Source organism: Serinus canaria, chromosome 2 (genome assembly GCF_022539315.1).
Source record: "Serinus canaria isolate serCan28SL12 chromosome 2, serCan2020, whole genome shotgun sequence".
Lineage (NCBI taxonomy): Eukaryota > Metazoa > Chordata > Aves > Passeriformes > Fringillidae > Serinus > Serinus canaria.
Window position 1 is genome coordinate 54,872,948 of NC_066315.1, and position 24,113 is coordinate 54,897,060.

Consider the following 24,113-nt stretch of genomic DNA (forward strand, 5'->3'; position numbering starts at 1 on the left):
GGGAGTTTTAGTCTTTTAATCCAAAGCACTAAGTAAGGGGGTGTGGAATGACACTGCTGAGTTTGTGCTTTCCTCCCCTAATCCCTCTGGTAACAGCCTCAACATTTTGGGTGGCCAGCAACCCAGTAGAGTAGTGGGGCTATGCAGAAGTGATACAAGAAGCTTTGAGACAAGTGTGAGACAATGAGTATTGTTCTGAAGATTACTGAAAAGCTATTTTAAAATCATCAAAGTGTGCAAAAAATTCTAAATACATCAGTAGTAGAGAGGGAAAGAAACCAAGGACCTGAGTTCCTCTGCGTTTGACCTTCTTCTCAAGGTGAGAGCTCCTGCTACTGCTGAGCTCCATGGAGCAGCAGCCAGGGATCAGAGAGCTGTTGCTGTTATTATTTCAGTAATGATTGCAATTGTGCTTAGGTATTGTGGAAACATGTTCTTTTTGTCTCTCTTTCATTCTTCAGAAGATGCAGCAGAAGTAATTTTTTGTGTATTAATGAATAAAATCTCACAACTTCTGTACAGAAAAGCCGGTTTTATCCTGTCTGTACAACCATTTTACACTGATTTTTGTATTCTTTCTCTTTTAAAATGAATCAGTCTGTGGGCAACTTTTTGGAACTAAGGTGTTGATCGCATTCTTTATTTTGTAGAATACATTTATATTGTATCCAGAAAAATTTATCTTGCACTATGCAGCAAGTGAAGAGTGGCAAGATTTTCATTTAGTTCTTATCACCCACTTTGCTTCACTGACCACAAAAGGCTCCACTTTCTAATTTAGACAGTCATGTGAATGAATACTTGACTAGGTGCTTAATAAGAGTTATTTTATTTTTACATCACCATGAAATAATTTCATTTTTACTCCATATTTTATATGTGGAACAGAGATGGTGAAAGATTAGGTCAAAACTACCTAATCATTTTGTGTCTCCCTGGAACTATACTAAGTGCCACTGAAAATTTTTTTGCAACTTTGTTGTCTAGCACCTCATGGGAACTGTCACAGACAGAATCCAGCAGCTGTGCTACAGGGCACACTCTATCTGTTAACTTCATGGAAGATGGCCCATTCCCATCTGGCAGTCCACAGGCATGGACATGGTGTACTGCATTCTCTCATGCAAATAAAGGAGCTATCTTAAAGATACCAGTCTTATTCATTATAAAACCCCACGCTGCTCCTGGAGTGGGTCCTGCAGTGTCTAAGTGTCTAAAAAAATCTATTTAGTTTGTTTAAGACTAAGAGCGAGATTACTCCCCAATGTGTTCAGAAGCTATTACTAATAAAGCAATCAGTTGATCTCAACAACAAAGATGGAATGTTTTTCAGTGGTGGGAAGGTTGTATTTTCTCAATTTAAATCAAAGTGTAAATGCTGGATACTAAATCTTGGGAACAAATTGCAAAAGACTAGGACAGGCTTTCACTGGCAAAATTTTCCACATCAAGCTCATGTGTTTTTCCTCTTGAATTTAGATATGTTTAAAAATGAAAAAAACAAACAAACCACCCTAAAACCTCAAGGTATTTTAGCCTCAGTTGTTTAGTCTATCAGGATGAATAATCACAATTTTCTCTCTAGGAACTGTATGAATCTCTGGGGAATTAATAGCAGGTAATTATGTACATAAATTAATATCATAATGATATTCAGGAATTTGTTAAGACTCTGCAGGAAACATAACTTCTACTAGTAGTGTTGACTTCACAACCCTAATTATATATTTTTTTTTTTTCGTGTATAGCTTAGGTTTAAAATAATTTTAAGATTATTCCCATTTTATGTCAAGTGGAAAAAACCCTATATAGTTCAGCATAGGGATTGAAATTTCTTCTTCATTATACAGGCTGGAAAATAATTTAGGAGCTTTGTTAATATCTGTTTTAAAATTTTTACAGGTTATGTTTGGTGTTTTTTACCAAAAAGGGAAGAATATCTTTGCAACTGAGATATTTCACACACATCTAGAAGAGTGTATTTAGTTTCAGGACTTTTAGAAACTGTTGGTGACACTGTCGGTGCCTTTGCTGTGATGCTGTGATGTCCCATAAAGTAAAATTTAACTGCATCCATATGTCTGTGTCCCTTGCTCATGATTCTAAAGGTCAGGGGAATAGGGTTATTAAATGGAGTTCTGGGTAAAAGAAAAACAAAACCCTTCAGTCTGTGCACATGTGCATTGTAGGATGTCCCGCCTCAAGTATTCCAATGACACAAAGTCAACAAAGGGTTGCTGTCCAGTCCTTAAAAGAAGTCAGTTTCCCTAGCAAATTTCAGATAACTTGGTAATATTTCTCTGCATAAATAAAGGATGAGCAATTATACATAGAAGTATGAGAAAAGCACTTAATTCTCATGTTTGGGATTTATGAGCAAGATGGATAGGGAGTTGTTTGTTTGTTTAGGCTTCATTACTCAAAGTAAATTAAACAATGATAATATCCTACAACAGTACCAGAAGATAAAAGAATGTTTCACTTCCAACCAGTTACTGAGTCATGTTCTGAATGCAGTAGTTGGAAGGGTGTGGGGATTTTTGTTTGTGTTTGTTTGTGTACAGAAGTTTCCTTTGTTTCTGGTTTTAAAAGAAAAACTGCAACCATCAATACATCAAAACTCACAGATTTGATAATGAAGCTCATATTTGTAATTTTTCTTTCAGGTATCATATCTTGCCCTTCAATTTTCTGTCTTTAAATTTTAAAAATATTTCCTAGGTACATTATACAGAAATGAATCCCTATGAGTTATCTGAGAATAAAAATTGCCAATGTTCCTTAAATTTTTTTTTTGAAAATTAGAGATTTCTGGAGATTTTTGTGAAAATACCAAAAAATCAAAGTTACAGTAGGGGAGGTTGAGTTCTTTTTGAGTAAAAGAGTAGTTATAAGGCTATAAAATATTGGCATATTTTGTTATAAAGATCAATAATGTTATGTTGCTAAATCATTTTGTTTTGTTTTGAAATGTGAAAGGTAAAACGCAGCAAATAAGCTTTTGGCTTCAGTCTTTGCATGTAAGATAATTCCATTATATTATTCATTAAATTATGATGAATGCATGGTTAGAATATGTTTTCAGCATACAAAGAGGGAATTTGAACTTGAAAGTAAACTTCCTAGGAATCAGTAGAGAATATAAGGGTGTAAGGTGAACAAAAAGATGGATCTGATTAAAAAATGCTAGGAAAGGTTTTGAGCATAGGACAAAAATGTACTCAGTTCTAGTAAAAGCCTGCAAGTAGATGTTCCTCACTTTGAGTATGTGAGTAGTTTTCCAGAAATTTTTAGCACTACATAACATTGTGGTTATATATATAAATACACACACACATTTATATAAAAGAGAGAAATGTGGCTGAGGGAAGTATTTGGATGGCCACTGAAATTGGGATTTACTGCTAGCACTGGTAATAGAATCAGGTTCATTTGAGCCCAGCATCATCAGCATTATAACGTTTAGTTGATCCCATTTGTTGTTAATCCGGAGCTCTTAGAAATTCTGGTTCTTTTATAACCACAAATGTCAAAGATGAAATTCAGCACAATCATTTGAGGACTTCATCATTTGGGGTAAGGGAAATACCTGCTATATCTTTTAATTATTTTAGATGGCTTTTTTTTTTTTTCTATTCAGATGCATTTCTGTGTGAGGTGATAATGCAGAATGCTGTAGATGTGTTGTTTTGCTTTGAATGGGTTTGTTTTTAGGGAAAGAGTACAGTATGCAAATTGTAGTGTTACTATTTGTGCTGTTCAATGGAGAAAATGCAGAAATGTTTCTTCAAGTAAAAGATTACTGCTTCCTATGACTTATTTTTACTCCCAAGAGCACACATGAAAGTACAGCGACATGTCAAAACTGAGGTAAAATGGAGATAACCTAGATCTGTTACTTTCTGATGCATTATAATTTTTTTTTCATTTGCTATCATTCTTTCTGCAACCTGTTTTCTTACCATTTTTATTACATCTATTTTTCCCCCCTTCTTCTTGAAGTTAATCTGTTATATTCTTCTTTGCCCAATCCTCTTCTTGCTGTTCGAGTATGAATGACACAGTTGGTCTGGGTTTTCATAGGTATTAAGCAAATCTTCACCAACAAAGAAGAATTTATGAAGTTCAGGCTTTGTCTTTTTTTCTTAAATGTCCAAGTAATAAAGAAGAAACAAATTTTTTAAACATCTTGTCTTCTCTGAAATCTACTGTGGATTTCAGTCAGCTTGTGCAGAACCAGTTCATGATGTGAATTTTTCTAGGGCCCCTGGATTTGATCTGCCCTGCAGTGCCAATATCATTCCACTGCACTGCTGGTGGAGAGCTTCCAGCACCCAGCCAGCCCTGCTCTGCTCATTGATGGTCCAGATTCCTGAAAACTCAAGTAAAAAACAGTTTCCAGATTTTCTTTTTTGTGCAGTCAGAGGGGGCAGCCATAACCAAGGCTGTCAATGTCTCACTTTTGTAATCCTTCTAGTTTTTGAGAAAAATATTTGGTTTGGAATTTAGGGGGTTTCTATAAAATAAAAATTTCAAGGTTTAGTCAGGTTCATGCTTAGCTCACCTTGGAGTCCAAAAAAAACCCAGTTATATTTCCTGAAGACATATTCTGCCTGCCTGTGGATGTTTCCATATTTTCTAATGGTACATCTACTTCCTGTTTCTGCCATCTATAGAGCCAAACTCTGTACTGTTTTCACCATTGAAATGTCAAAATAAAGCTAGAAGCACAGACTTTTTTTTTTTTTTAGACATTCAGAGACATAAATTATTTCTTCCTCTGATAAAAAGGCAAAAAATAACTATCAAGACCATATCAGTGAGTATATAAAATCAAAGTGGTAAGAAAAAAGTACTAGTAATTAAAAAAAGCTATGAAAAAAATTTAGTAGTTCCTCATTTAGGAACAGAAATGTCATCCTCCTGTTCCATGCATTGCCCTGTTTTTACATCATCCTAGAAAGAGCCTATACTGAAGCAATTTTAGTACTCGTCTCTGAATAGATCATTATTTGGATGGAGAATTCTTCACCTGAATTAAGTGAGGTGAAGAATTCATTTCCCCCTTAACTAAGTTAGATTCTCTTGTATATATGTAGTGATGTTTTTCAGTGAAATACATGGATTTTTTTCTCTGCTTCACAGAGAGCCAAGAGATTGCAAACATCTTTTTCTTTACCTGGTTGAGGATCTAACCACCATCCTTCCATCATTTTACTCTTTGGTTAAAGTATGAAAGTGTCCACTTTTGTTCACTTAACATTTCAGTCATTTCTGTGTCTCCTTAATTCTGTGTCTCCTTAATTCTTTAATGCTGAGAATTTCTTTTTAATCCTTTATTGCAAAAAGCATTTTCTCAAAAGGAGATTTTGCAATGTTCTTCCTTTGTTTATAGAATTGATTACTGTAAAATGGTTGCAATCTGACCTTTTACAGGAAGCTAAAAGCATTTTGGCCAGTTCTACTTACACACTACTGTTAAGCTGTGTGCTGTTTCATTACAATACTTATGTGAATTTATAATTTAGCGCTACCATTTTTAATTATTGATTAGAATGTAGTTGTTCTTGAAGTACAGGATAAAAAATTGATTCTGAATCTTAACTTTCCATAGCTTTGCTTCCAATTTTGCCAAACCCTTACCTTTACTTTTCTCCAGGTTCTGTAGTTATGCAAAGAGAACTATACTGATTGTCTCTGAGGTGTCCCCACGTACAGTGGGGTGGCTAAAGATATTGATAAAGCCAAAGTGAAATTTAAAAATCACATAAATTTTGCTGTAAAATCTGCTGAATTATTTATGATTTATTTAATTTATTAATTTTAAACTGTATTAGTTGGCCTGTTAAAATATGTTATCTGTCCTATAAACCTGCCCTGTTAAATTTTGAAAATTGTTTGGAGTTAAACAGTTTCTTCTTTATGAGTGACAAAAATCTTCATGAATATGTTTGAAAGCTCTATTTAATATATGTTCAAAAGCACTGTTTAGAAAGGATTTGGGGACTTATTTTCTTATCTTTTTTTTTGTTCTTATTCTGTTGCTGTCCTGTGGAGCACTACCTTTGAAAAAGTGGTTAATAATAGTCCCAGTCTTTTTGTTGCAATGTGAGCTGAAATATGAAGCAGCTTATGGAAGTTAGTATCCAATACAAGAAGAGAAATGGTTTATAGAACAAAGAATTTTGGAGCTGGGCTCATGAGACAGTATTTTACAGATAAGTGAGCCATTTTGATAATTTTCCCCGTTTGGGTAGAAGAAAAAGCATGATATATGGCAACAATATTTAAGTGACTTTATGAGATTAATAATCTGAAAATCTTGTCTAATTTATATAGGTATTTACACTTTTTTTCTGAAAAAATAGTTTTGCAAGGAGGTTTCTTATTGTAAAATTATATATTTTTATTTTTCTTTTTAGCCAGAGATTCACTCCCTGTTAAAAAAAAAAAAAAATCTCCTATTAGAGTTGTGGATCTAAATTATACTATTAAATTCTCTTGGCCAGAAAAGGAGATTTTACAGCAATTGTGCATAATTTTCAGGGTCTTGCAAATTGATTTTTCAGTCTTGCAATAATAGATTCTGGCCTGGTATTTGCATTATCCACAAAGCGTGCATTACTGTTTCCCATTTATTTAAATGAAGGTTGTGTTTAAAAGATGCTCTTCTGCTGGAGACTAAATGGAATGTGTTTTATTTATTTGGGAAAGACTTATTCTGTGTTGACTCTGTTTATGCATTCATCAGAGGTTACCGATTCATATAGCAGTAGGAACCCTGGAAATGCCAGGTACCTGGTGGGATCAGCTCTCTATCTGACAAAGGACTGGCAAAGCACAAGTCAGGGTAAAAAGTTTGGAGAGCTAAAGTAAATACTTTTGATTTTGAGAGACTTTTTTATCTATAATTTAATTATATTACATATAAAATATCATGTCTTCCTATACTCAGCCTCCTTTGACCATAACACTTTTAGGAAATGAAAAAATACAAATAAGCCTGATCCAAAACAACCAGCAAACCTACATTTAGTAGGGTTTTGATAAAATAATACCAAGCATCATAAAATTAAAACATTTCCGAATGGAATTTGTTCTTGAACTGTGGAGCATTGAGGTTCTGGGATTCCTAGAACAAGACAAGGAAAGCAGGCAGCTGCTCAGCAGAATGTTTTGTCATTGGTCACTGTATGCTTTCCTTTGTCTTCTCTTCAGCTCAGAAGAGAGGACTGCTCACTTCCTTATACCACCCAAATATATAAGTACTTCAAAGACACTAATTAATGTCTCTTACTAACCTATTTATGAAGTGAGGAGTGCCTTTGTCATCATTTAGCTGCAGCACAAAAAAATTAAGGGGAATGTAACTGTTAACATGTTTTAATTGTGTGAGTCCACTAAAGAAAGGACCCTGTGCATCTTCCTTACATCTACCACCAGCTGGATCTACTATGCATGGTACAAAATAATTATTCTTCTAAGACATATTTTTTGAATAAGTAGTGTCTGAGCATGTAATTAGCTATTCCTATAACTGTAAGCAAAAGACCAACTAAAATTTTATCTCTTTCAATATTTTGATGACTATGGTTTGCAATAGTCGTCCTTATTATTTGGGGTTTTTTTGTTCCACTATTGATACTTAGTACAGGATTTTATATGTATTTCTTCAGATGCCAAACATATAGGCACTAGAACTGGTTTTTTTTTTTTTCTTTTATCCCTTAGGCATTTCCTGGAAATACAAACTCTGACAGCGTGGTCCGGCATGATTTACAACATCCAGTTATTGCTCGCTATGTGAGGATAGTTCCTTTGGACTGGAATGGAGAGGGCCAAATTGGATTAAGAATTGAAGTCTACGGTTGCTCCTACTGTAAGTTTTTCCATGACGATCCTTTTTTTTCCCACCTCTAAATAAAAACTCTCTTCGAATTTTGGATTAAATGCAAATGTCAAAGACTTTGGCAATCCTGACCTTGGGTTCAGGATTGCTAGTTGTGTTACCTAGGGCTTCATGAAATATTTACTGGAACTTTAATTCTGAGTTGATAGCTTGTTCTTCTCTGGAAGATGCAAGATTGGGATTTGCAATACTGCTTTGAAGTTACTCATTTTCATCTTCATGGTTTCTGTTGTAGAAGGCTTTGGCTATTGTAGAGGCTTGATTGGGACATTTGAAGAAGAGATCATGTTCAAGCATGGTCATGTCATGTTGGGTCTTGAGAGATGAAATGGAAACAGGATGTAATTTATTTCCAGGTACAAGAGATAAAATTAAAGCAGTAAATAGGAATTCTATCAGAATAGCTAAGAGTGTCTAAATATCTGACACGTTTTTCTGTGATATTTCATTGAGTACTTGAATGTGTCTTCAGAATTTCTTCTGAAATTTGGGTGAGCAATGGTATAAGTGCTTCCATGGCTAAGAGCAAAACTGATAATACTTTAAGAAATTATGCCCTTCCTTTAATTCAGTCCAGCCAGTGTTTAAGTTGGCAAGCCTGCAAAACTGAGTTTATAATATCCTATTTCTATGAACTTTTTAGGCAGTTTCCTGGATTTGTTGGTATTTTAGCTGGAAAATGCTATTTGAGGTTTGTCTTTTAATAGCCAGACCTTAGAATAAAATGTGGAAGACTCATCACTAACTTCCTTGGGTGACATAAAACCTATTGGAGTCCTTTACCATCCTGACTAGCAAAAAAATCTGTGATTTCAGTTGGTTTTTTTTATGATTAGATAGCCAACAGATTCCATACTTTCATTCAACACCAATTGAACCATGAGGAATAGACTTTTGATACTATTTTTTCTTATTTCCATACAATGAACGTTTTAAAAATGTATATTGAATCACAGAGAATTTCCCAACAGCTGGAACTTAGTTGAGAAATCAAATGGTATGGTATTAGTGCTGCTGCACTGGGGGTACACATGTTTGTTATAAATATTTGCAAAAATACAAGAGCAGGACCTGTTGCAGTAAGACAAAGCATAATAGTTTTAAACTAATAGGGGGTCAATTTAGATTTGATATAAGGAAGATGTTTTTTTACAGTGAGGGTTCTAGAACACTGTAGCAATTTACCCACAGAGGTAGTGGATGCTCCATCCCTGGAAACATTTAAACTCAGATTTATTGGGACTCCGAGGAAACTGATCTAGTTGAAGGTGTCTCTGATTATTGCAGAGGGATTGAACTAGATGGCCTTTAAAGGTCCTTTCCAACCCAAACTATTCAATTTTTCTATGATATCTGGTGCCAGAGGAACTGTAGGTTACGCTTAGGTTAATTCATACTCAAAGAGAATTGAGATTCTGAAGTTTTAGGCACAACTCTGATTATTCAGTACATGGCTCTTAATAAACAAGTGTTTACCATCATACTGCTGAAATGTTTTATGTGCTGTTTTAAGTACACCAAACATTACAGCATGGCTAATTTTCCATCATAATAAATTTTTGCTTCTAAGTATACCTGCTTGCTTGTACATCAAATGTAAATTCAGGCCTTTGATACAAGAAACCAACATCTAGTTTACTGTCAAATATAACTCTCTTTAACAAGATAAAATGTAGCAGAATCAAACAAGAAACCCCACATACTTACTGCAATATTTACGCATAAAAATGGTACTTTTTGATAAAATGAATAGACAAAATGCTGTAGGTACGCAACAAGATACTTTTAGAGTCTTAAAGTAAATGTGAGAAAAAGTAAAACACAGCTTGCTGACAAAATTATTTTAGTTGTATGATGGAAAGTTGCTTGCTTGCTGAACTTTTGGAGGAAAATAAAAAGCCCCTGGCAAGGACACAATTGAGGAACCATAAAAATAATGATACAATGTGTCTTCACAGAAGAGCTAAGGTGGCCCAATACAATTGCATAATTTTACTGCATAGAATATTACCGGTCTGTTTGTATTAGAAATTATTTCAGTAATCAGTGGAGATTTTTTTATTGTAAGATTAAAAATAATATAGTCTGGTCTTATATGTAAAGGGACTTTTCCTTCAACATTTCTGCTTCAATGCAGTGTGGTTTTTACATGCAGGAATTGTGCTGCTCCAAAAATGGTATCAGTAGAGAGCAGCAGAGCGGCTGAGAAGAAAAACTAAAAGATAACTGTGTAAAGAGAGAGGAAGGCAGCCCTTTGGTATGAATACTGTAACTAGGGAGTACTGTTTACAAATTCCCAGCTTGTCTTCAAATGAATTATTTGGAGCCAGGTGTAAATGCTGCACCTTTCCATGTAGATGTGTCCTTTGGTAGAGGCCAAGTTTTTAACCTTATGATTAGAAGTGCATATATTTGCATATAAATATAAGCACTGCCATTAACCAGTGTTATTTCCAGATTAATCCTTCTGTCATTTAAGGAACTAACCATTTAGATAATCACCAATTTTAAAAGCCTGATTAAAAAACAGGCTTCTACTCAAATCTGCCCCAATTTTTGGAACTATTACCTAAATAAAAGGCTGCCCAGTATATCACAATTTTAATTTTTTTTTGTTAATAAATAATGTGCTCTTTTATTTAGATATATTCAGATACAAAATTCAGATTTTCCCGCATTGCACACAAGGTTTAATTGGAAAGTCATGCGCATTGGCTGTTAAAACTCTTTCCTTACACAGTGCTGCAACCTGGCTATTTGCCTTAGACCTTTAAGAAAAATGCTTCCTCATATTGAAGTGCTTATTCAAATATCAGGTCACTAATTGCCGTTTTTCTGGTTCCTATTTTGTTTGTATATGTATAGAAGATACACATTTAACTTTTTTGTACCAGGGGTGAAATCCATGTCCTTTCTTGCCCAGCAAATTGAGTTTAAAAAGAGGTGTGTTTTCCAGAGAGCAATTAGACTTCACATCTGTACCCTGAAGAAGTTAATAGCATCAGCAAATCTTCTTCTTTTAGTGCTGGTTTGCATAAAGTTTAAAATCTGTTCTGTCTTTTAAATTTCATTTCTGTATTTTGTGTAGATGAGATCTGTGGCGTTCTCTTCTATCACAAGAGTTCACAGAAGTCACCAAAAAAGAATTAGGGCCTTACTCTACAAAAAGGTTCAGATTGAAATTTGGGTTTTTTTTCTTTTTCTGTAGTGGAAAACTGACCATATCATATCAGAAAAAAAAAAGTATTAAAATTGGGTAAAGAACTTGCTTCATAGCTAAACCAATGGGGAAATTTCACAAGCAAAATAAGCTTGAAAAATCACATCAAATAGACTATTATATAACATAAAAATCACTTTTTGATCAATGAAACCTATGGCTTTTATTTTAAAATTGTGAGTTTCATAAACCATAAAAGGGAAAAGGGTCTTTACACTTGGAGTAACATCATATCTTTAAAAGCAAGTCACAAAGAAGAAAGCAATATAACTAAAGTCAAAATATCCACTAAAATCAGTTAAATGAAAACTGATGGCCAAATTTTATTCATGCTCTTTTGGAGATAGAGAGCAATGGCACATGACATGGATCTTCCACCATGTTCACTTTTATGAATTTTTGAGACAGGCAGCAAAGACATGGCATCTGGAGGCCATGAAAACTACAGTATAGTACTTTTACTACTGATTCATGGAGACCATAATAAGCTCCTGCAGGATCACTGCCATATGAATAGTTCCCTTAATCTCCATCCTGTGGCAGATGAATGCCTACAAAAAAAGGACAATAAGAATATTATTGCATAGGCCTTGGCTATGCTTTTCAAGGTAGCTGTAAGAGGCCTTCTGGGTCATGAAATCCTAGGAGAAGAAAACACTCATGATGCCTTTATTTATAGAGGAGTTTTTATATGGCTGTGCTGATTTTCTGGATCTAAACAGTACATTTGTATCTTTTTAATGCAATTGCACGTTTGATGGTAAAAATTTTCAAATTTCCAATGACTCACTTCTGAATTGTAGGATATACTGGAATAAAACCCAAACACCTGGAGATGGCAGAAAGCCATGCAAATATTCAATATACTGAAGGCAGAAACAACTATAAAGCTCCATAAATGGCTGCAAGCCAATCTTTTCACGTTTACTGGCCACCTCTATTTGCTGACACTTAGGAAGCAGTGGGACTGAACAAATGTCACATGACCTGTATTTGCAAATCTGTTCCTTTTCAGATATTAGCTCAACTACATGTACTGCTATGTCAAATGTAACTGTTTTAGTATTCTGATTGATGACTGGTTTAGGGGTTTTTTTTAGAGAGGGAGGGAAAAGAAGGAAAAATAGTAGCCACAGTCCTGCGGTTATTCATGTAATAATGAATATTTTTATGGTGAGCATTTACTCTACAAATAGTAAAGTGAGTGAAATTTTGGTCATGGAATCATGTTGCAAGAACTAAAATAAAATTTGGAGGTGCTCTTAAGGGGTGAGCCAAATGAATATTTGTGAGAACTAATTAGGAAGTATTGAAGTGGTAAAACCTGTGGGCTGAACAGATCTTTTGGTTGCTGTAGTTAATCTTGTTTGCCTGCGGTGACTTTGAGTTAAAACACTGTTTCCTTTGACATTTCATTCTGCATTCAGCTATACTTATCTGCTAGGAAATTTTCTTATTTGAAACCTGCTTAGCTTGGTTTAATGATATAGGCACTGACTAACTACCCATGTCTCACTGTGCCCCATGGTTGCCATACACACTTAAAAGAGAAACTTCCATATTGTCCAGAATAATCTGGAAATTTTAATCCAAATAAAAAAATGACTGCTTAAGGTAGATGAGAAAGCTGCTTTATTTCCCCTTTATTGAATCTTATCAAGTTTCACATGTCCAGATTCAAAGGTATAACCTGGATATTTTGTTTCACCAGCATATAGCATAAAAAAGGTCCCTTCAAGTGTCATGACTCTTACTGAAATACCCTGTGGTAAATAAAATAAATTCTAATGTGTTAATAAATGTATGCATACATATTTCTCCTCTTATACTTTTGGTACATGTGTAAATATGTGCCTAAATGGTGAAGGTACTTATGTAGTCCAGTAATCTGCATAAAATTTCCTAGGTCTTCCTGTGCTATTTTATTACTTGCAATAAATGTGCCACTAAGTTTTCTGGTCAGACTTTTCTGTCCACCTAAGTGATGAAACTTCATAAAAATAATAACTTTCAGAAAAGAAGAATAATTTTGAAGTGTTCATTTTGTGGAATCATATAATATTTCTAGAAACTTTACTAACTTGCTGTAAGTGACAGTTCTTTCAACATACAGGGATTGTAATGTGGGGGAAAAGCAGAATTAAAAGAATCATTTAGCAGAGGCTGCTGTGAGCTACAAAATCTTTCCTTGTATCAGTGCTTTGGACAGTAAAGAGTTCTGCTAAGCATCCAGCTGTTTTTCCCCTTTTCTCTCAAATATCAGTATTTCTATCCTGGGAACTCCTATGCCTATTTAGGCCTATGTGTTTGATTTTTAGCCTTCATCTTCACAGCTCATCAGTGGCAAACATAGCTTGATATTCTCCTTCTGACATTAAAGGTGCATGGATGAATACTCATATCTAAACTATGGAGAGTGAGGGGAAAAGAAATGTGAACTCTTTCTTTGCAAACTTTTAAAGATCCATTTGAATTTGATCTCTATTACAAAGTTTTCTTCCTTGTTAGTGTATTTTTTGTCTACCTTTTTGTCAGACAAGAGATTTGTTTTTTTCTGAAGGTCATTAAAATGGCCACCTTTTATCCTCCAGATAGTCTCAGGTCATGTTAGTCATTTAACAGAAGAGTTTTGTGATTTAAGACTAAAAATACCCTCTGTCTTTATAAGTATTCTCACTACAGATTTTTCTTCTCCTTGGCCTCTTCAGGAAAGAACACTTGTGCCTGTTCCTGTACACATTTTCATGTATTTTGGCATGAAAAATAAGTGAGAACAGGCTTCAGTCCATTTATTACCTTCAGATGTTATCATTGAAACAAGCATAGGCTGCTTTTGGTAATAGACACCACTTAAATTTAAAAATAATTTTAAAAAGTTGTGGTTTTTTGTTTAGTGCATTAAGAAATAAACTTCTAAAATCAGAAGATTCAGGCTGAAACAAAAAAAATATTTCCAAATACCTTATTGTTTAATATTTTTTTCTAAATCAAATATTTCAGAAATATTTGACTTAAAAGGAAATTTTAGTAGAAAAATATCTATTTTGTTCTTCATCTTTTTGTTAATCTGATGCAATATGAGGTTCTTTACTGTCATAGACACATTTTATGAAAAATCCTTTCCTTAGGATTTTTTCTCCTGAGAAGCTGAGAGGCCTCAGGAACAAAATGCAAACAATTCTTATCTGCTGCTGTGGAATGCAACAGGTAAATCTTTGATTGGCCTCATGTGGTTGTTTCTAATTAATGGCCAATCACAGTCAGCTGGCTCAGACTCTCTGAGAGTCATGAGCTTTTGTTATCATTCCATTCTTCTTTGCTTGCTAGCCTTCTGCTGAAATCTTTTCTTCTATTATTTTAGTATAGTTTTAACACAATATATATCATAAACTAATAAATCAAGCCTTCTGAAACATGGAGTCAACATTCTCACCTCTTTCCTCCTCCTGGGACCCCTGTGAACACCACCAAACTTTTCGTCTCTCAACTTTTTGCATCCAGTACAAAAATGAAAAATCCATTATTTTCCTCTTGTAATTGTAATGAGGCTGCTGCCAGATATTTTCAAGCGCTACAGCTTTGAGAAGTGCAACAACTGTGTGTATTCTTTACGGGTTCACTTGTTAGCTGCCACTGAAAATGTAATTAGTGTGCTGCATTCAGCTGTGGCAGAGTTAATTTTCTTCTCACTATTTTTTCCAATCCTGCTGGTGAGGGAGGGAGTGAGTAGCTGTGGGGGGCTTGGTTACTGTATGGGGTTAAACCACGGCAGTCAGTCAGAGAAAAACAAGTATATTTTGTATGAATACATGACCCACCAGCTTTTTAAATCATATTCCTACAGAATTTTCAATTACACTTGAATATTTTTTTTAATCATTCATCATTTCCTTTAGCAGAATGTAAGCAGCTGGCTTGTCTGGAAAGGTTATTTTAATTCTTTTTGCTGTGAAATGAAGGAAAACTTTTCTTTAGCATATAAACCAAATTTATGGCCGAATTTGATAAAATCTTGCAGCGTTTGATGAATGTTTTTTAAAGCCAGATATGGCTGTTGTGTAAAAATAGCAGACTAATGTTTTCTAATCAGTTTTCCAGCAACTGCCCACACACACCACAGAAGGGATCCTCCTTATAGTGGTCTGTAACCAGTCAGTAGGAAGACGGAGATTTAAGCCATATCCTTCAATAACCATCTGAAAACATCAAATCCAGAAGCAGAACTAGAGTGTGCTTTTTCCCAAAGTAAGAATTTAGGTAACTACAGTCAAAAACATCAGTCTAATCACAACAGTCTTGCTTTCAATCTTTTTTTGTCTGAATGAAGGCTCATGATGTCTATGCCCAGCATTATATTCTTGCATTCCTGTAAGTGGTGACTGATTCCTTTGTCCATGGTGACTCATTCACTAGAGAAATCAGGTGGGTTTTTTTTTTTTTCATGAAACAAAAAAATTCAGCAGATTTCAAACTGTAGTTCTTGATTCTATGCCATTGATTTGAAGCCTGAAGAACCTCACTGGTATTTGTTTTCTTGAATGTCTGAAATAAAATAGATTAAGGGTGCTGTTACTTCCAGACTCAGTTCAATTTATTCTGCTTTTTTGAAGAAGTCTGGGTGAAGATGATGCATTTTGTACCTTTTATTTTAGGCATGGCAAGTGGAGTCTTACTGTGGGTAAATTCTTATTTCCTCTCTGCCAAAGGTCTTACTTATTTCCTCTCTGCCAAAGGTTAGTGTTCTCTGATTAGAAAGTGCACCTATCAAAGAGTCAAAATTACTGACAGGAAAAAATAAATTTAACACTTCATAGTAATGCTTTTATTAGGTTAGAACAAGCCTTGGTGTTTACATGAAATATATGCCTATGCAGATTTACGTTTTCAGACAGTCCTGTTTCAAAGCTGGGCCCTCATCTTTATGAGCATACCTTTGGAGAGTTAGGTCACTGTGATGCCAGCTTCTCCTTGAATCCTCTAAAACAGGGAAAAAGTTCAGGTTTTTCCATCTCATGAAGGTAGCATTGTATGGCCCTTCTCTAGTGGCCATTAAGGGTCCCCTCACCTTTCACTCACTGCTGATATTTTTCTTCAAAAGAGCAGAAGAGTAAAAGTAGAAGGGACCTGCAACAGTCCAATTGCTTGACCAATTCAGGGTTGGCCAAAAGTTAAAGTATTAGAGACATTATTCAAATGCCTTTTAAACACTGTAGCTCTGTTAATTGCTCTTGCCAGACTGCAGAGAATGCTTTTTAAAGCTAAACTGAAGAATGCATCATCCTGTTCCTGGCTGCACACACACATTGTGTTAATGCTTGTGAGCATTGTCTCTGAAACAGAGTCAGGAAAATAAAATGAAATCCTGTTTCCAGTTGTAACCCTTGTGTTATATGTCTTTCAGAGACTGCTGGCATTTCAGACAAATATTAGCATAGTTATTCAACTCACGGTGAGTACAGGCAATGGAATAGAACGAAACAGAACAGAAAGGAACAGAATAGAATAGAGCATAACAGAACACAACTGAGCATTTATGTTTTGTTATGCCCAGAGCTCTGCATGAGAAGCTATGACCCACGTCTGAGGCCTCCAGTGTCCTCACAGCTCTGGGATTGACCATGGTGTTCAGTTTATCCTATTTGATTCCCATCCTGCTTCTGTTGGTCTAAGCATTTAGACATTCTCTAAAATTCTTAGTCCTCCCTGGAGCAGCATCAATTTCCCAACAGCACTTCCACTCTGAGACAGTGCCTTGCCAAGCCTTGCCTTACCTTCAACTTTCCTGATGCTATCCCCGTGCAAAGAAGGAGCATTTTCCTTTCTGTCCAGCCTCTCCTGCAGGTGCAGCTAACTGGAGAATGAGGTGAAGCTACCTACAGTGGTGACATCCATCCAGTGGCATCCATCCAGTCCAATAATTCTCTGTTGCTAAAAGCCCATAAAAAAACAAACAGTCAAACAAACTTTTGGGTGGTGTGTTTCTTCTACCAGTGAATTATACGAAAATAAACAAATATTTGGCTTAGCTAAGCCATATCATAGATTCAATGGTTTTGGTTATAAGGGCATCAAATGCCTCATGAACTTTCTGAGATTGGATTCTTTGCTGCTTTCCTTTTAGTCCAAGTATTTCTAAGGCTGTCAAAAGAAGTAATTAATTCACAAGGGAAGTGTTCCATGCAATATGTATGGAAAAATGTTAGCTGTATTCAGATATAGCCCTTTTATTAGAAGATTTTAGGCTCCATGATGTTGGAACATTTCTCATTTTGTTCTGACGTAATGCTAAACATAGGAAAACAAAGGATTTTTTTTCTCTTGAATATAGTTCAAGTTGAAGTACTTTTGTGTATGGTTTCATCTGGATATTTAGATGGCTTCCTAAATTGCTCATGGAATAGAAAAGGGTTAGAGAGTTCGCTTACTAATTAACTGTTTGTATTTGGTGCAGATTGAGGTGAAGGAAAATCCTTTAAATTACAATAGTTCTGATTTTTTAGAAAGGCCACTGTGCATCAGAGATGATTAAAGCCTTTATAGTCCCCAGGCTTTTTTATAGTGCATGTAATAATAATAAAATGGATGTAGAAATGTGGGGGAAAAAATTAGCTGTCTTTTAAAGATTAGGAATTCATGGCACATTTAGAATTTGACTATCCTTCAGGAATTCATGGTGAACCTGGTTGAATACTGCAGGAAAAATTTAAGTATGTTCATAAGTTTATGCAAATCAATTTGAAATTCAGTTTTAACATTTCACAAAGGTTTGGTCAAACAACAATGACAAGGTAAAAGCCAAAATGGCAACAGAAGTAAAGAGTGAAAATCCACATTCAAATTAGGGTCTAGGCTTTGTATTTTCATGGTGACTTGAATTCTGAGATTTAAATTCATTAAAAAGAACATAAAGTTATGTTGTATGATCTGTAATTGTATGCACGTGTACCTATTTCAGGTACTCAATCTGACCTGTTTCTAAATGAGCAGCTGCCATTCCTGTACTACCTAGAGACTCAAAAAACCAAGCTCCTCACATAAGTGTCTAGCAATTCTAAAATTTAAGACTATATCTTTAAATAATGAAGAAAGCTGTGGAAATTTTGAAAATAATGTTAGTCAATCAAAAAGAAAAGAGGAAGAAAAGTGATTTTTTATACATTCTAATTCTGCATATTCCTCAGATTTTAAATTCTGCATATTCCTCAGATTTTTTATTCCTCAGCCAGCATTTTAAAGTTTCATATGGATTACTGTTAAAAAATAATGAATATCTTATTAATAAATGATAAATATTAAAAAATAATGAATAGCTTATTGGATACAATCTGATTCTACTAATCCTCTAGAAATTTTCTTACATAGTACTGTTTCTATCTTTATGTTTCCAGATTGACAAGGTAATTAGAGTTTAATTCTTTTAGTAGGGATGTGTTCTTTATTACTTTTTTTTCTAATAGACCATATGTCTTTAATTGTCCTCTTGTTCTTAAATAAATTGAAGAACTTGAGAAACTCGCTTTCTAAAGCCTCAGCTATAAAAAAACCAGGGTCAATAATTTCCTTACCTAAAAAACATCCTAAAAATTGATTGGGAAGAACTACAATTTTTGTACCAAACCTATATGGAAGGCTGGCAATGTTTCGTAGTGATTTGTTTTAGTAATTATCTTTTTTTACAGTGAGTCAGACCCAGGGTGTTTTGTTAAGGGGTAATGAATCAGTCAAGAGAAACAAACTTTCAGTAAACATGGACAGGCCAGAGAATGTGGCTGCTCATTTTCTTCAAGGTGGGAGGACGTTTTTGTAGCTGTGGTAGAGGATGTTGGCAATAGTGTGATATGAGAAATGCCTGTTGGGCTTATATCTTACAGTAAATGGTTTTTAAACTGATGCAACAGTTCTAATAAACATCTTCAGGACTGCCCTTTTATTGACTGCTGTTCCAAGAGATTCAAAAGGAACATAGGAAAGCCCGTGTCTCACCTGATTATCATTGCAACCTTTCACTTGCTGACCTAATTTTTCTCTCCTTTCCATTTTTAGGGGTTTTTTTACAAAAGTCTCTACTATGACTTCTGTCTCATTGCTTTAATTGTGTATCGTTTCTGATTCCAGTCCTTCCCTGTCTGATTTTTTATAAGTACAGTGTGAAAAACAGGGGAATAGTCAGGATTGTTTTTTGAATTTTGAATGACAGCAGAAATGCACAGTCATTTTCATACATTTATATAATGAATTTCTGTCCAACTTGTGAGTAAAAGTTAATTGCCTTGAAGTCCTCACTTGTGGAAAAGTGTTGGAGTGATTTGAGTTGGACTATTTACATAATCAATGGTTTTGTACCTCATTATCATTTAAATTCTTTCTATAATATGGGCATGAGACAGTGGACAATTTTTGGAAATGTCAGGTTGTGGATATATGACAAATTTCAAACTCAGTTGGCAGAATTTCAGCCTTTTGAAAACTCAACAAAGGACTTACATAAATTTAGGAATATGATTCTTTGTAGCAAGTTCAGGGGGAGGCTTTTGTCATCACTAGTTCTAATGTAACTAATCACAAGTATTAGCTGTACACAGCATTGGTTTGGGAGGAAAATGGCAGGATAATTGCCCAGGCACTGAGTATGCCTCTGTAAGCCTCAGCTAGTTCGTAGTATAAATCACCCAATCTGACAACTGAAAGGAGGTAGTACCATGTCTTACACATTGCTGAAGATTTCTACTAACTTGAAGTAAATTTTGGTGGTAACAGAGGGGAAAGAAGTCTGCTGGAAATTTTTCCACTGCACACTTTTAGTAAGACCTGGTGGCATCTCACCAAAGGATTTCAGTCAGGGATGGTTAAATGCTTACACCATTTTCATACATTATGTGCAGGCAAGAGTTCAAATCAAACACAACTCTGAATTATGTGGCTGTTCTTCTGAAAACCTTTAATTTTGTGTTATTCAGACTTAATTCTGACCTTAGGTTTGACAGCTGTGTCTTAGGATAGCTGCAGACACAGTGAATGAAATCTCTTTGTGTAGCACCATATTTCCCACAGATGAAGTAGGGGAATTTGAACGATTGATCTTCTGCCATAATGCAGACATTAAATACTTGCTGTGAATAAACCAATCTCTTCCTTTTATTAAATCCAGCTGTAGAGAGGAACTTCATCAAGGTAGACATGAACATACCCCTAGGTTATTTCACCCAAGAGAGAGCTCAAATGTATTTTCCAGGTACTTTGAGTTTTATTTATGTTAGTAAATGTATAAAGCCAGTATTATTCTTATATTTGAATGTTCAACTTTATATGTTTCTATTAAAATCCTTAGTTTGAGCTGAAGGAAAAACACTTTGAACAATTCAAATCCCATTGAACCTTGGAAAAGCACCTCTCCAAAACTAGGACAGGCTGAAAGTTGTTTTCCTTTCCTAATAAATTCTGGTAATTTGGGAAAGTTTACAGCTCAGCTGTGAGAGAAAGGCCAAGTAGAAATTTAATGTCGTTTTTTTAATTGCTTTACTTTCTTGTAACTTAAAAGTTGAAAATGACTGAGTTTCATTTTTAAAATAATGAAAGTAAAATGTCTCAACAGTTAATAATCTTTTTCTGTAAAATAAGAAATCTTCTTGTCTAGTTGTCACAAATTTTACAGTCAGCTTTTGATACAATTTATTTTTCAATTTTCTACATTTTTCTACTGATGGTTTTAAGTCAAAGAATCAGCAAATCACCAGGTTCTGCTGAAAAACATTTGCTGCACAATTTTCATCCACCCATACTAAATCAAATAATAACAAAATACTTTCAAACTTGTGCCATAATTTATTTCAAAGAAATTTTCCTTGTTCTTACTGAGGCGCCATTTCTTGACTTTAGGGGAACAATGGTAAAACTGCAGTTGACAGCTTAACAAAAATATAGTTTTAAGTCACAAACAAAATTACTTAGGACATTTATAGAAAATTGCAATAGTTCATTTTTTATAGCTTTATGCATGTATTCTCCTGCATTGCAGAGCTCAAGAGAAGAGCTTATACAATTCAGCTGTTTAAGAACGTTTGGCATAGAATGAATCTTAATTCTTTATTTTGCATGTACTGTTTCTAAGGGTATCAGTCTGTTTCTCTCAGCTTTCTGGCATTTCTCTTTTCTCAACTCAGTTTTCTGAATTCAAGAATGACTTGTCTATGCAATCAGTATTATGTGATTGTAAACTGTATTGACTCTGAAGAAATTAGCACTGGAATTTCTGTTCAGATCCTACCAGAAGAGACTTCTGATGAGCCTGCTGTACCTGAGAACTATTGCTGTTTTTAGAGAATTTTTGTAATGCATGTGGCCATATAGTCTATACTCAGCTCAGGGTCAGAATTATGCAATGAGCAGGGATAATGCAGCTTCTGGGGATGAGGCAGAAAAGATGAATACATGGTTTTAAAAAAATGTTCCTTATTTCTTCCTTTTTCCCTCCAGCATCCACATTAAATCCTAGGTTCCATAAAGAATAGTGATGTGAGTCTTTCATGATCTTGTCCATCAAGGAGTACCAATTTCTGATCTCTCTTTTCAGATCCATTGATTTTCAGTCTCCAGCTCCTTCTCTTCGTCAGACATGATATTCATTCAGCATGCTGGTTTTCTGCTTAAATTTATTTCAGCCTCTTTCAAGATTTCTCATACTTTTGTGAACAACTTTATGGTACAAAGTTACCTGGACTTCTGTTGTTTTCAAAGATTTAAATTGTAGGATTTTCCCAAAGTTTCTGATTTTAACAGTAAATCAGCTTTGTTTAACTGTTGTTTCATATCTCTAACAAAAACCTTACTGAACATTACATTGAATTTTATAGAAAAAAAATCATTATTAAATTTTCTGAATAGTGAATATATTACAAATTCTGGATTTATTTGTTTCATTTAATCAAACCTTTAAAAATTTAATCATATGTTTAACAGATAGAAAAAGCAATAAAAACAACATTAATATCCATCATTCATTTTTGACTGTTAACATTGCAAATCTTAATTTTTTTTTCCTCAGAATGAATAAGAGATGGGGTGGAGAAAGAAGCTGGCATTTTATGAGGAAAGAACATTTTGATTTTAAGCTTCACAAAAAAAGAAGTTATGACCATTTACATTGAGGACAGTAAACTAATTTGGAAAGAAAAAAAATATTTATTCAATTTTGAAAATTTGCAATGGTTTATTATCGCCTTTAAAAAAACAGGGACCAGCTTTTGTAACTACTTGTTTGTTCAGGATAGACCTACAGACCCCCTCAAAGCTCTGTAGCTATTTGCAGTCCAAAAAAGACTTTGTCTAAGTGTTTCAGAGCAGAATATGCTGAGTGGGACATTTTAGTCTGCCACTTGAAGACTACAGCTTAAGTCTTGTGGAAGGGGGAAAAAAAAAGAAAAAGAGGTCATGATCCCAGAATAAACACTCTATCAGAAATAAAGCAAAGGAATCAGTACACTCATTGCAGTAAGACCCTTGAATCAATCTGGTGTTTTGTCAATAAGACATAACCCAGAATGACACCTGAGGAGAAACATGCTTTACCTGCTTAGTGCTTGAAAGCTTAAAATATGTAACAATAATGCCATAATGAAAGCATACTACCGATTAATGCATGTCATAATGAAACCATATAAACCTATGGAGCTACAAATTCAAAATAAACAGAAGAAAACCAAGCTGGCTATTTGCTGGTTAGTCTCAAAACTAAATTTACAGTTCATAATATCCCAGTACATGCTCTGTAACAACAACGTGAGGTCAAACAACATGAGATCCAATGCTTCCCAGAAGTACATTAGTGCTGGTAGTTTGGGAATCCATGGATGAGCTGAGACAGGGCTGGTTTGTCATGCCGGTGCCCAGCCCCCAGTTCTGTAAAGTTTCTGGGGCTGGAAATAGTCAGGCTTTGTTGCATTCTTTGCTAGTGTGTGGGAGAGATAGGTGGACCTTTCAGTTCTTGGCTACCCTTATTTGTCAGCTTTGTGCTTTTCAGAGCAGTAGGGATGGGAGAGCATTTCCCTATCCCATTTATTTCATTGAAATTTGAATGGTGCACTTATTAGAATTCTCTTTCAAAACTCCATAATGTGAGAGGAGTATTTTTTTTTTTCATGATGTCTAGGCCCTCCCTTCCAGCATGAAGACTGGCCTACCAAAATCTGACATGTCTTGTTACATGATAAGAACAATAATGCTGCCAAGTTTACATGTCTAATCTTTAATTTCTTAGTCTATTTTTCTAGATTTAAAGGGGAAAACCAAGTTTTTTTCAAAGCTCTCTGTGCATATAAACCTTACTGTAAGTGTTGCACATAGCTTGTTCTAAAGGCTTCAAATAGTTAATGTGTGCCATTTCACACAGTCACATAAAGCGTTGTCAGCATTTAGGAATCTATTTTGGGAGCTTTTCATTGAAAAATTCTTCCTAAATTTTTTCAATTTTTCAGCCTATATTAAAGGATTACTCTGACTCTCTTGATACTTAACTAAAAATAGTTTCTCCAGAATGCTGTGATAATTGGGCAACATTTGCTTTTCAGTGTCAGATGAGTCACAGATTAAAGAATTACCTGGCTTATGGCCTATATATCCTAACAGGATGCTCAGATTACTGGAAAAGCCCTTTTTTTGTATGAGGCTTTATTATAGTGACCTGCATTTATTACCTACATGGATGATTATTTACTTTGCAAGAGAAACCATCAAAGTAGGACCAATAGTAATACTGATGCAGCTTAATGTTCAACAGGATTGTTGCAAAACCAGCTGCACATTAACAGCATAAAAGTTTGAAATCTATAAAGCTGCATTATGGAGGCACTGTGATATTTTTCTGCATCTCTCTGAAGTTGCTACATTCTGTGTTTTCTCTAATTCCTTTAAACCTTTGTATGTAACCTTGTCCTGTTTCTCCTATCACTTTTTTTTTTTTTTTTTTTTGCACAAAATTTCATTTACCCA

At 34.7% G+C, this 24,113-nt stretch overlaps 1 protein-coding gene across 1 annotated transcript in view; it reads left to right on the plus strand.

Moving 5' to 3' along the window:
* CNTNAP2 (contactin associated protein 2) overlaps positions 1–24,113 on the plus strand; it is a 1,093,089-nt gene that overhangs the window by 436,282 nt on the left and 632,694 nt on the right. Inside the window, exon 4 of the mRNA XM_009093851.4 lies at positions 7,732–7,879. Within this exon, the coding sequence (XP_009092099.2) occupies positions 7,732–7,879 (148 nt within the window). The remainder of the gene's footprint in view (positions 1–7,731; positions 7,880–24,113) is intronic.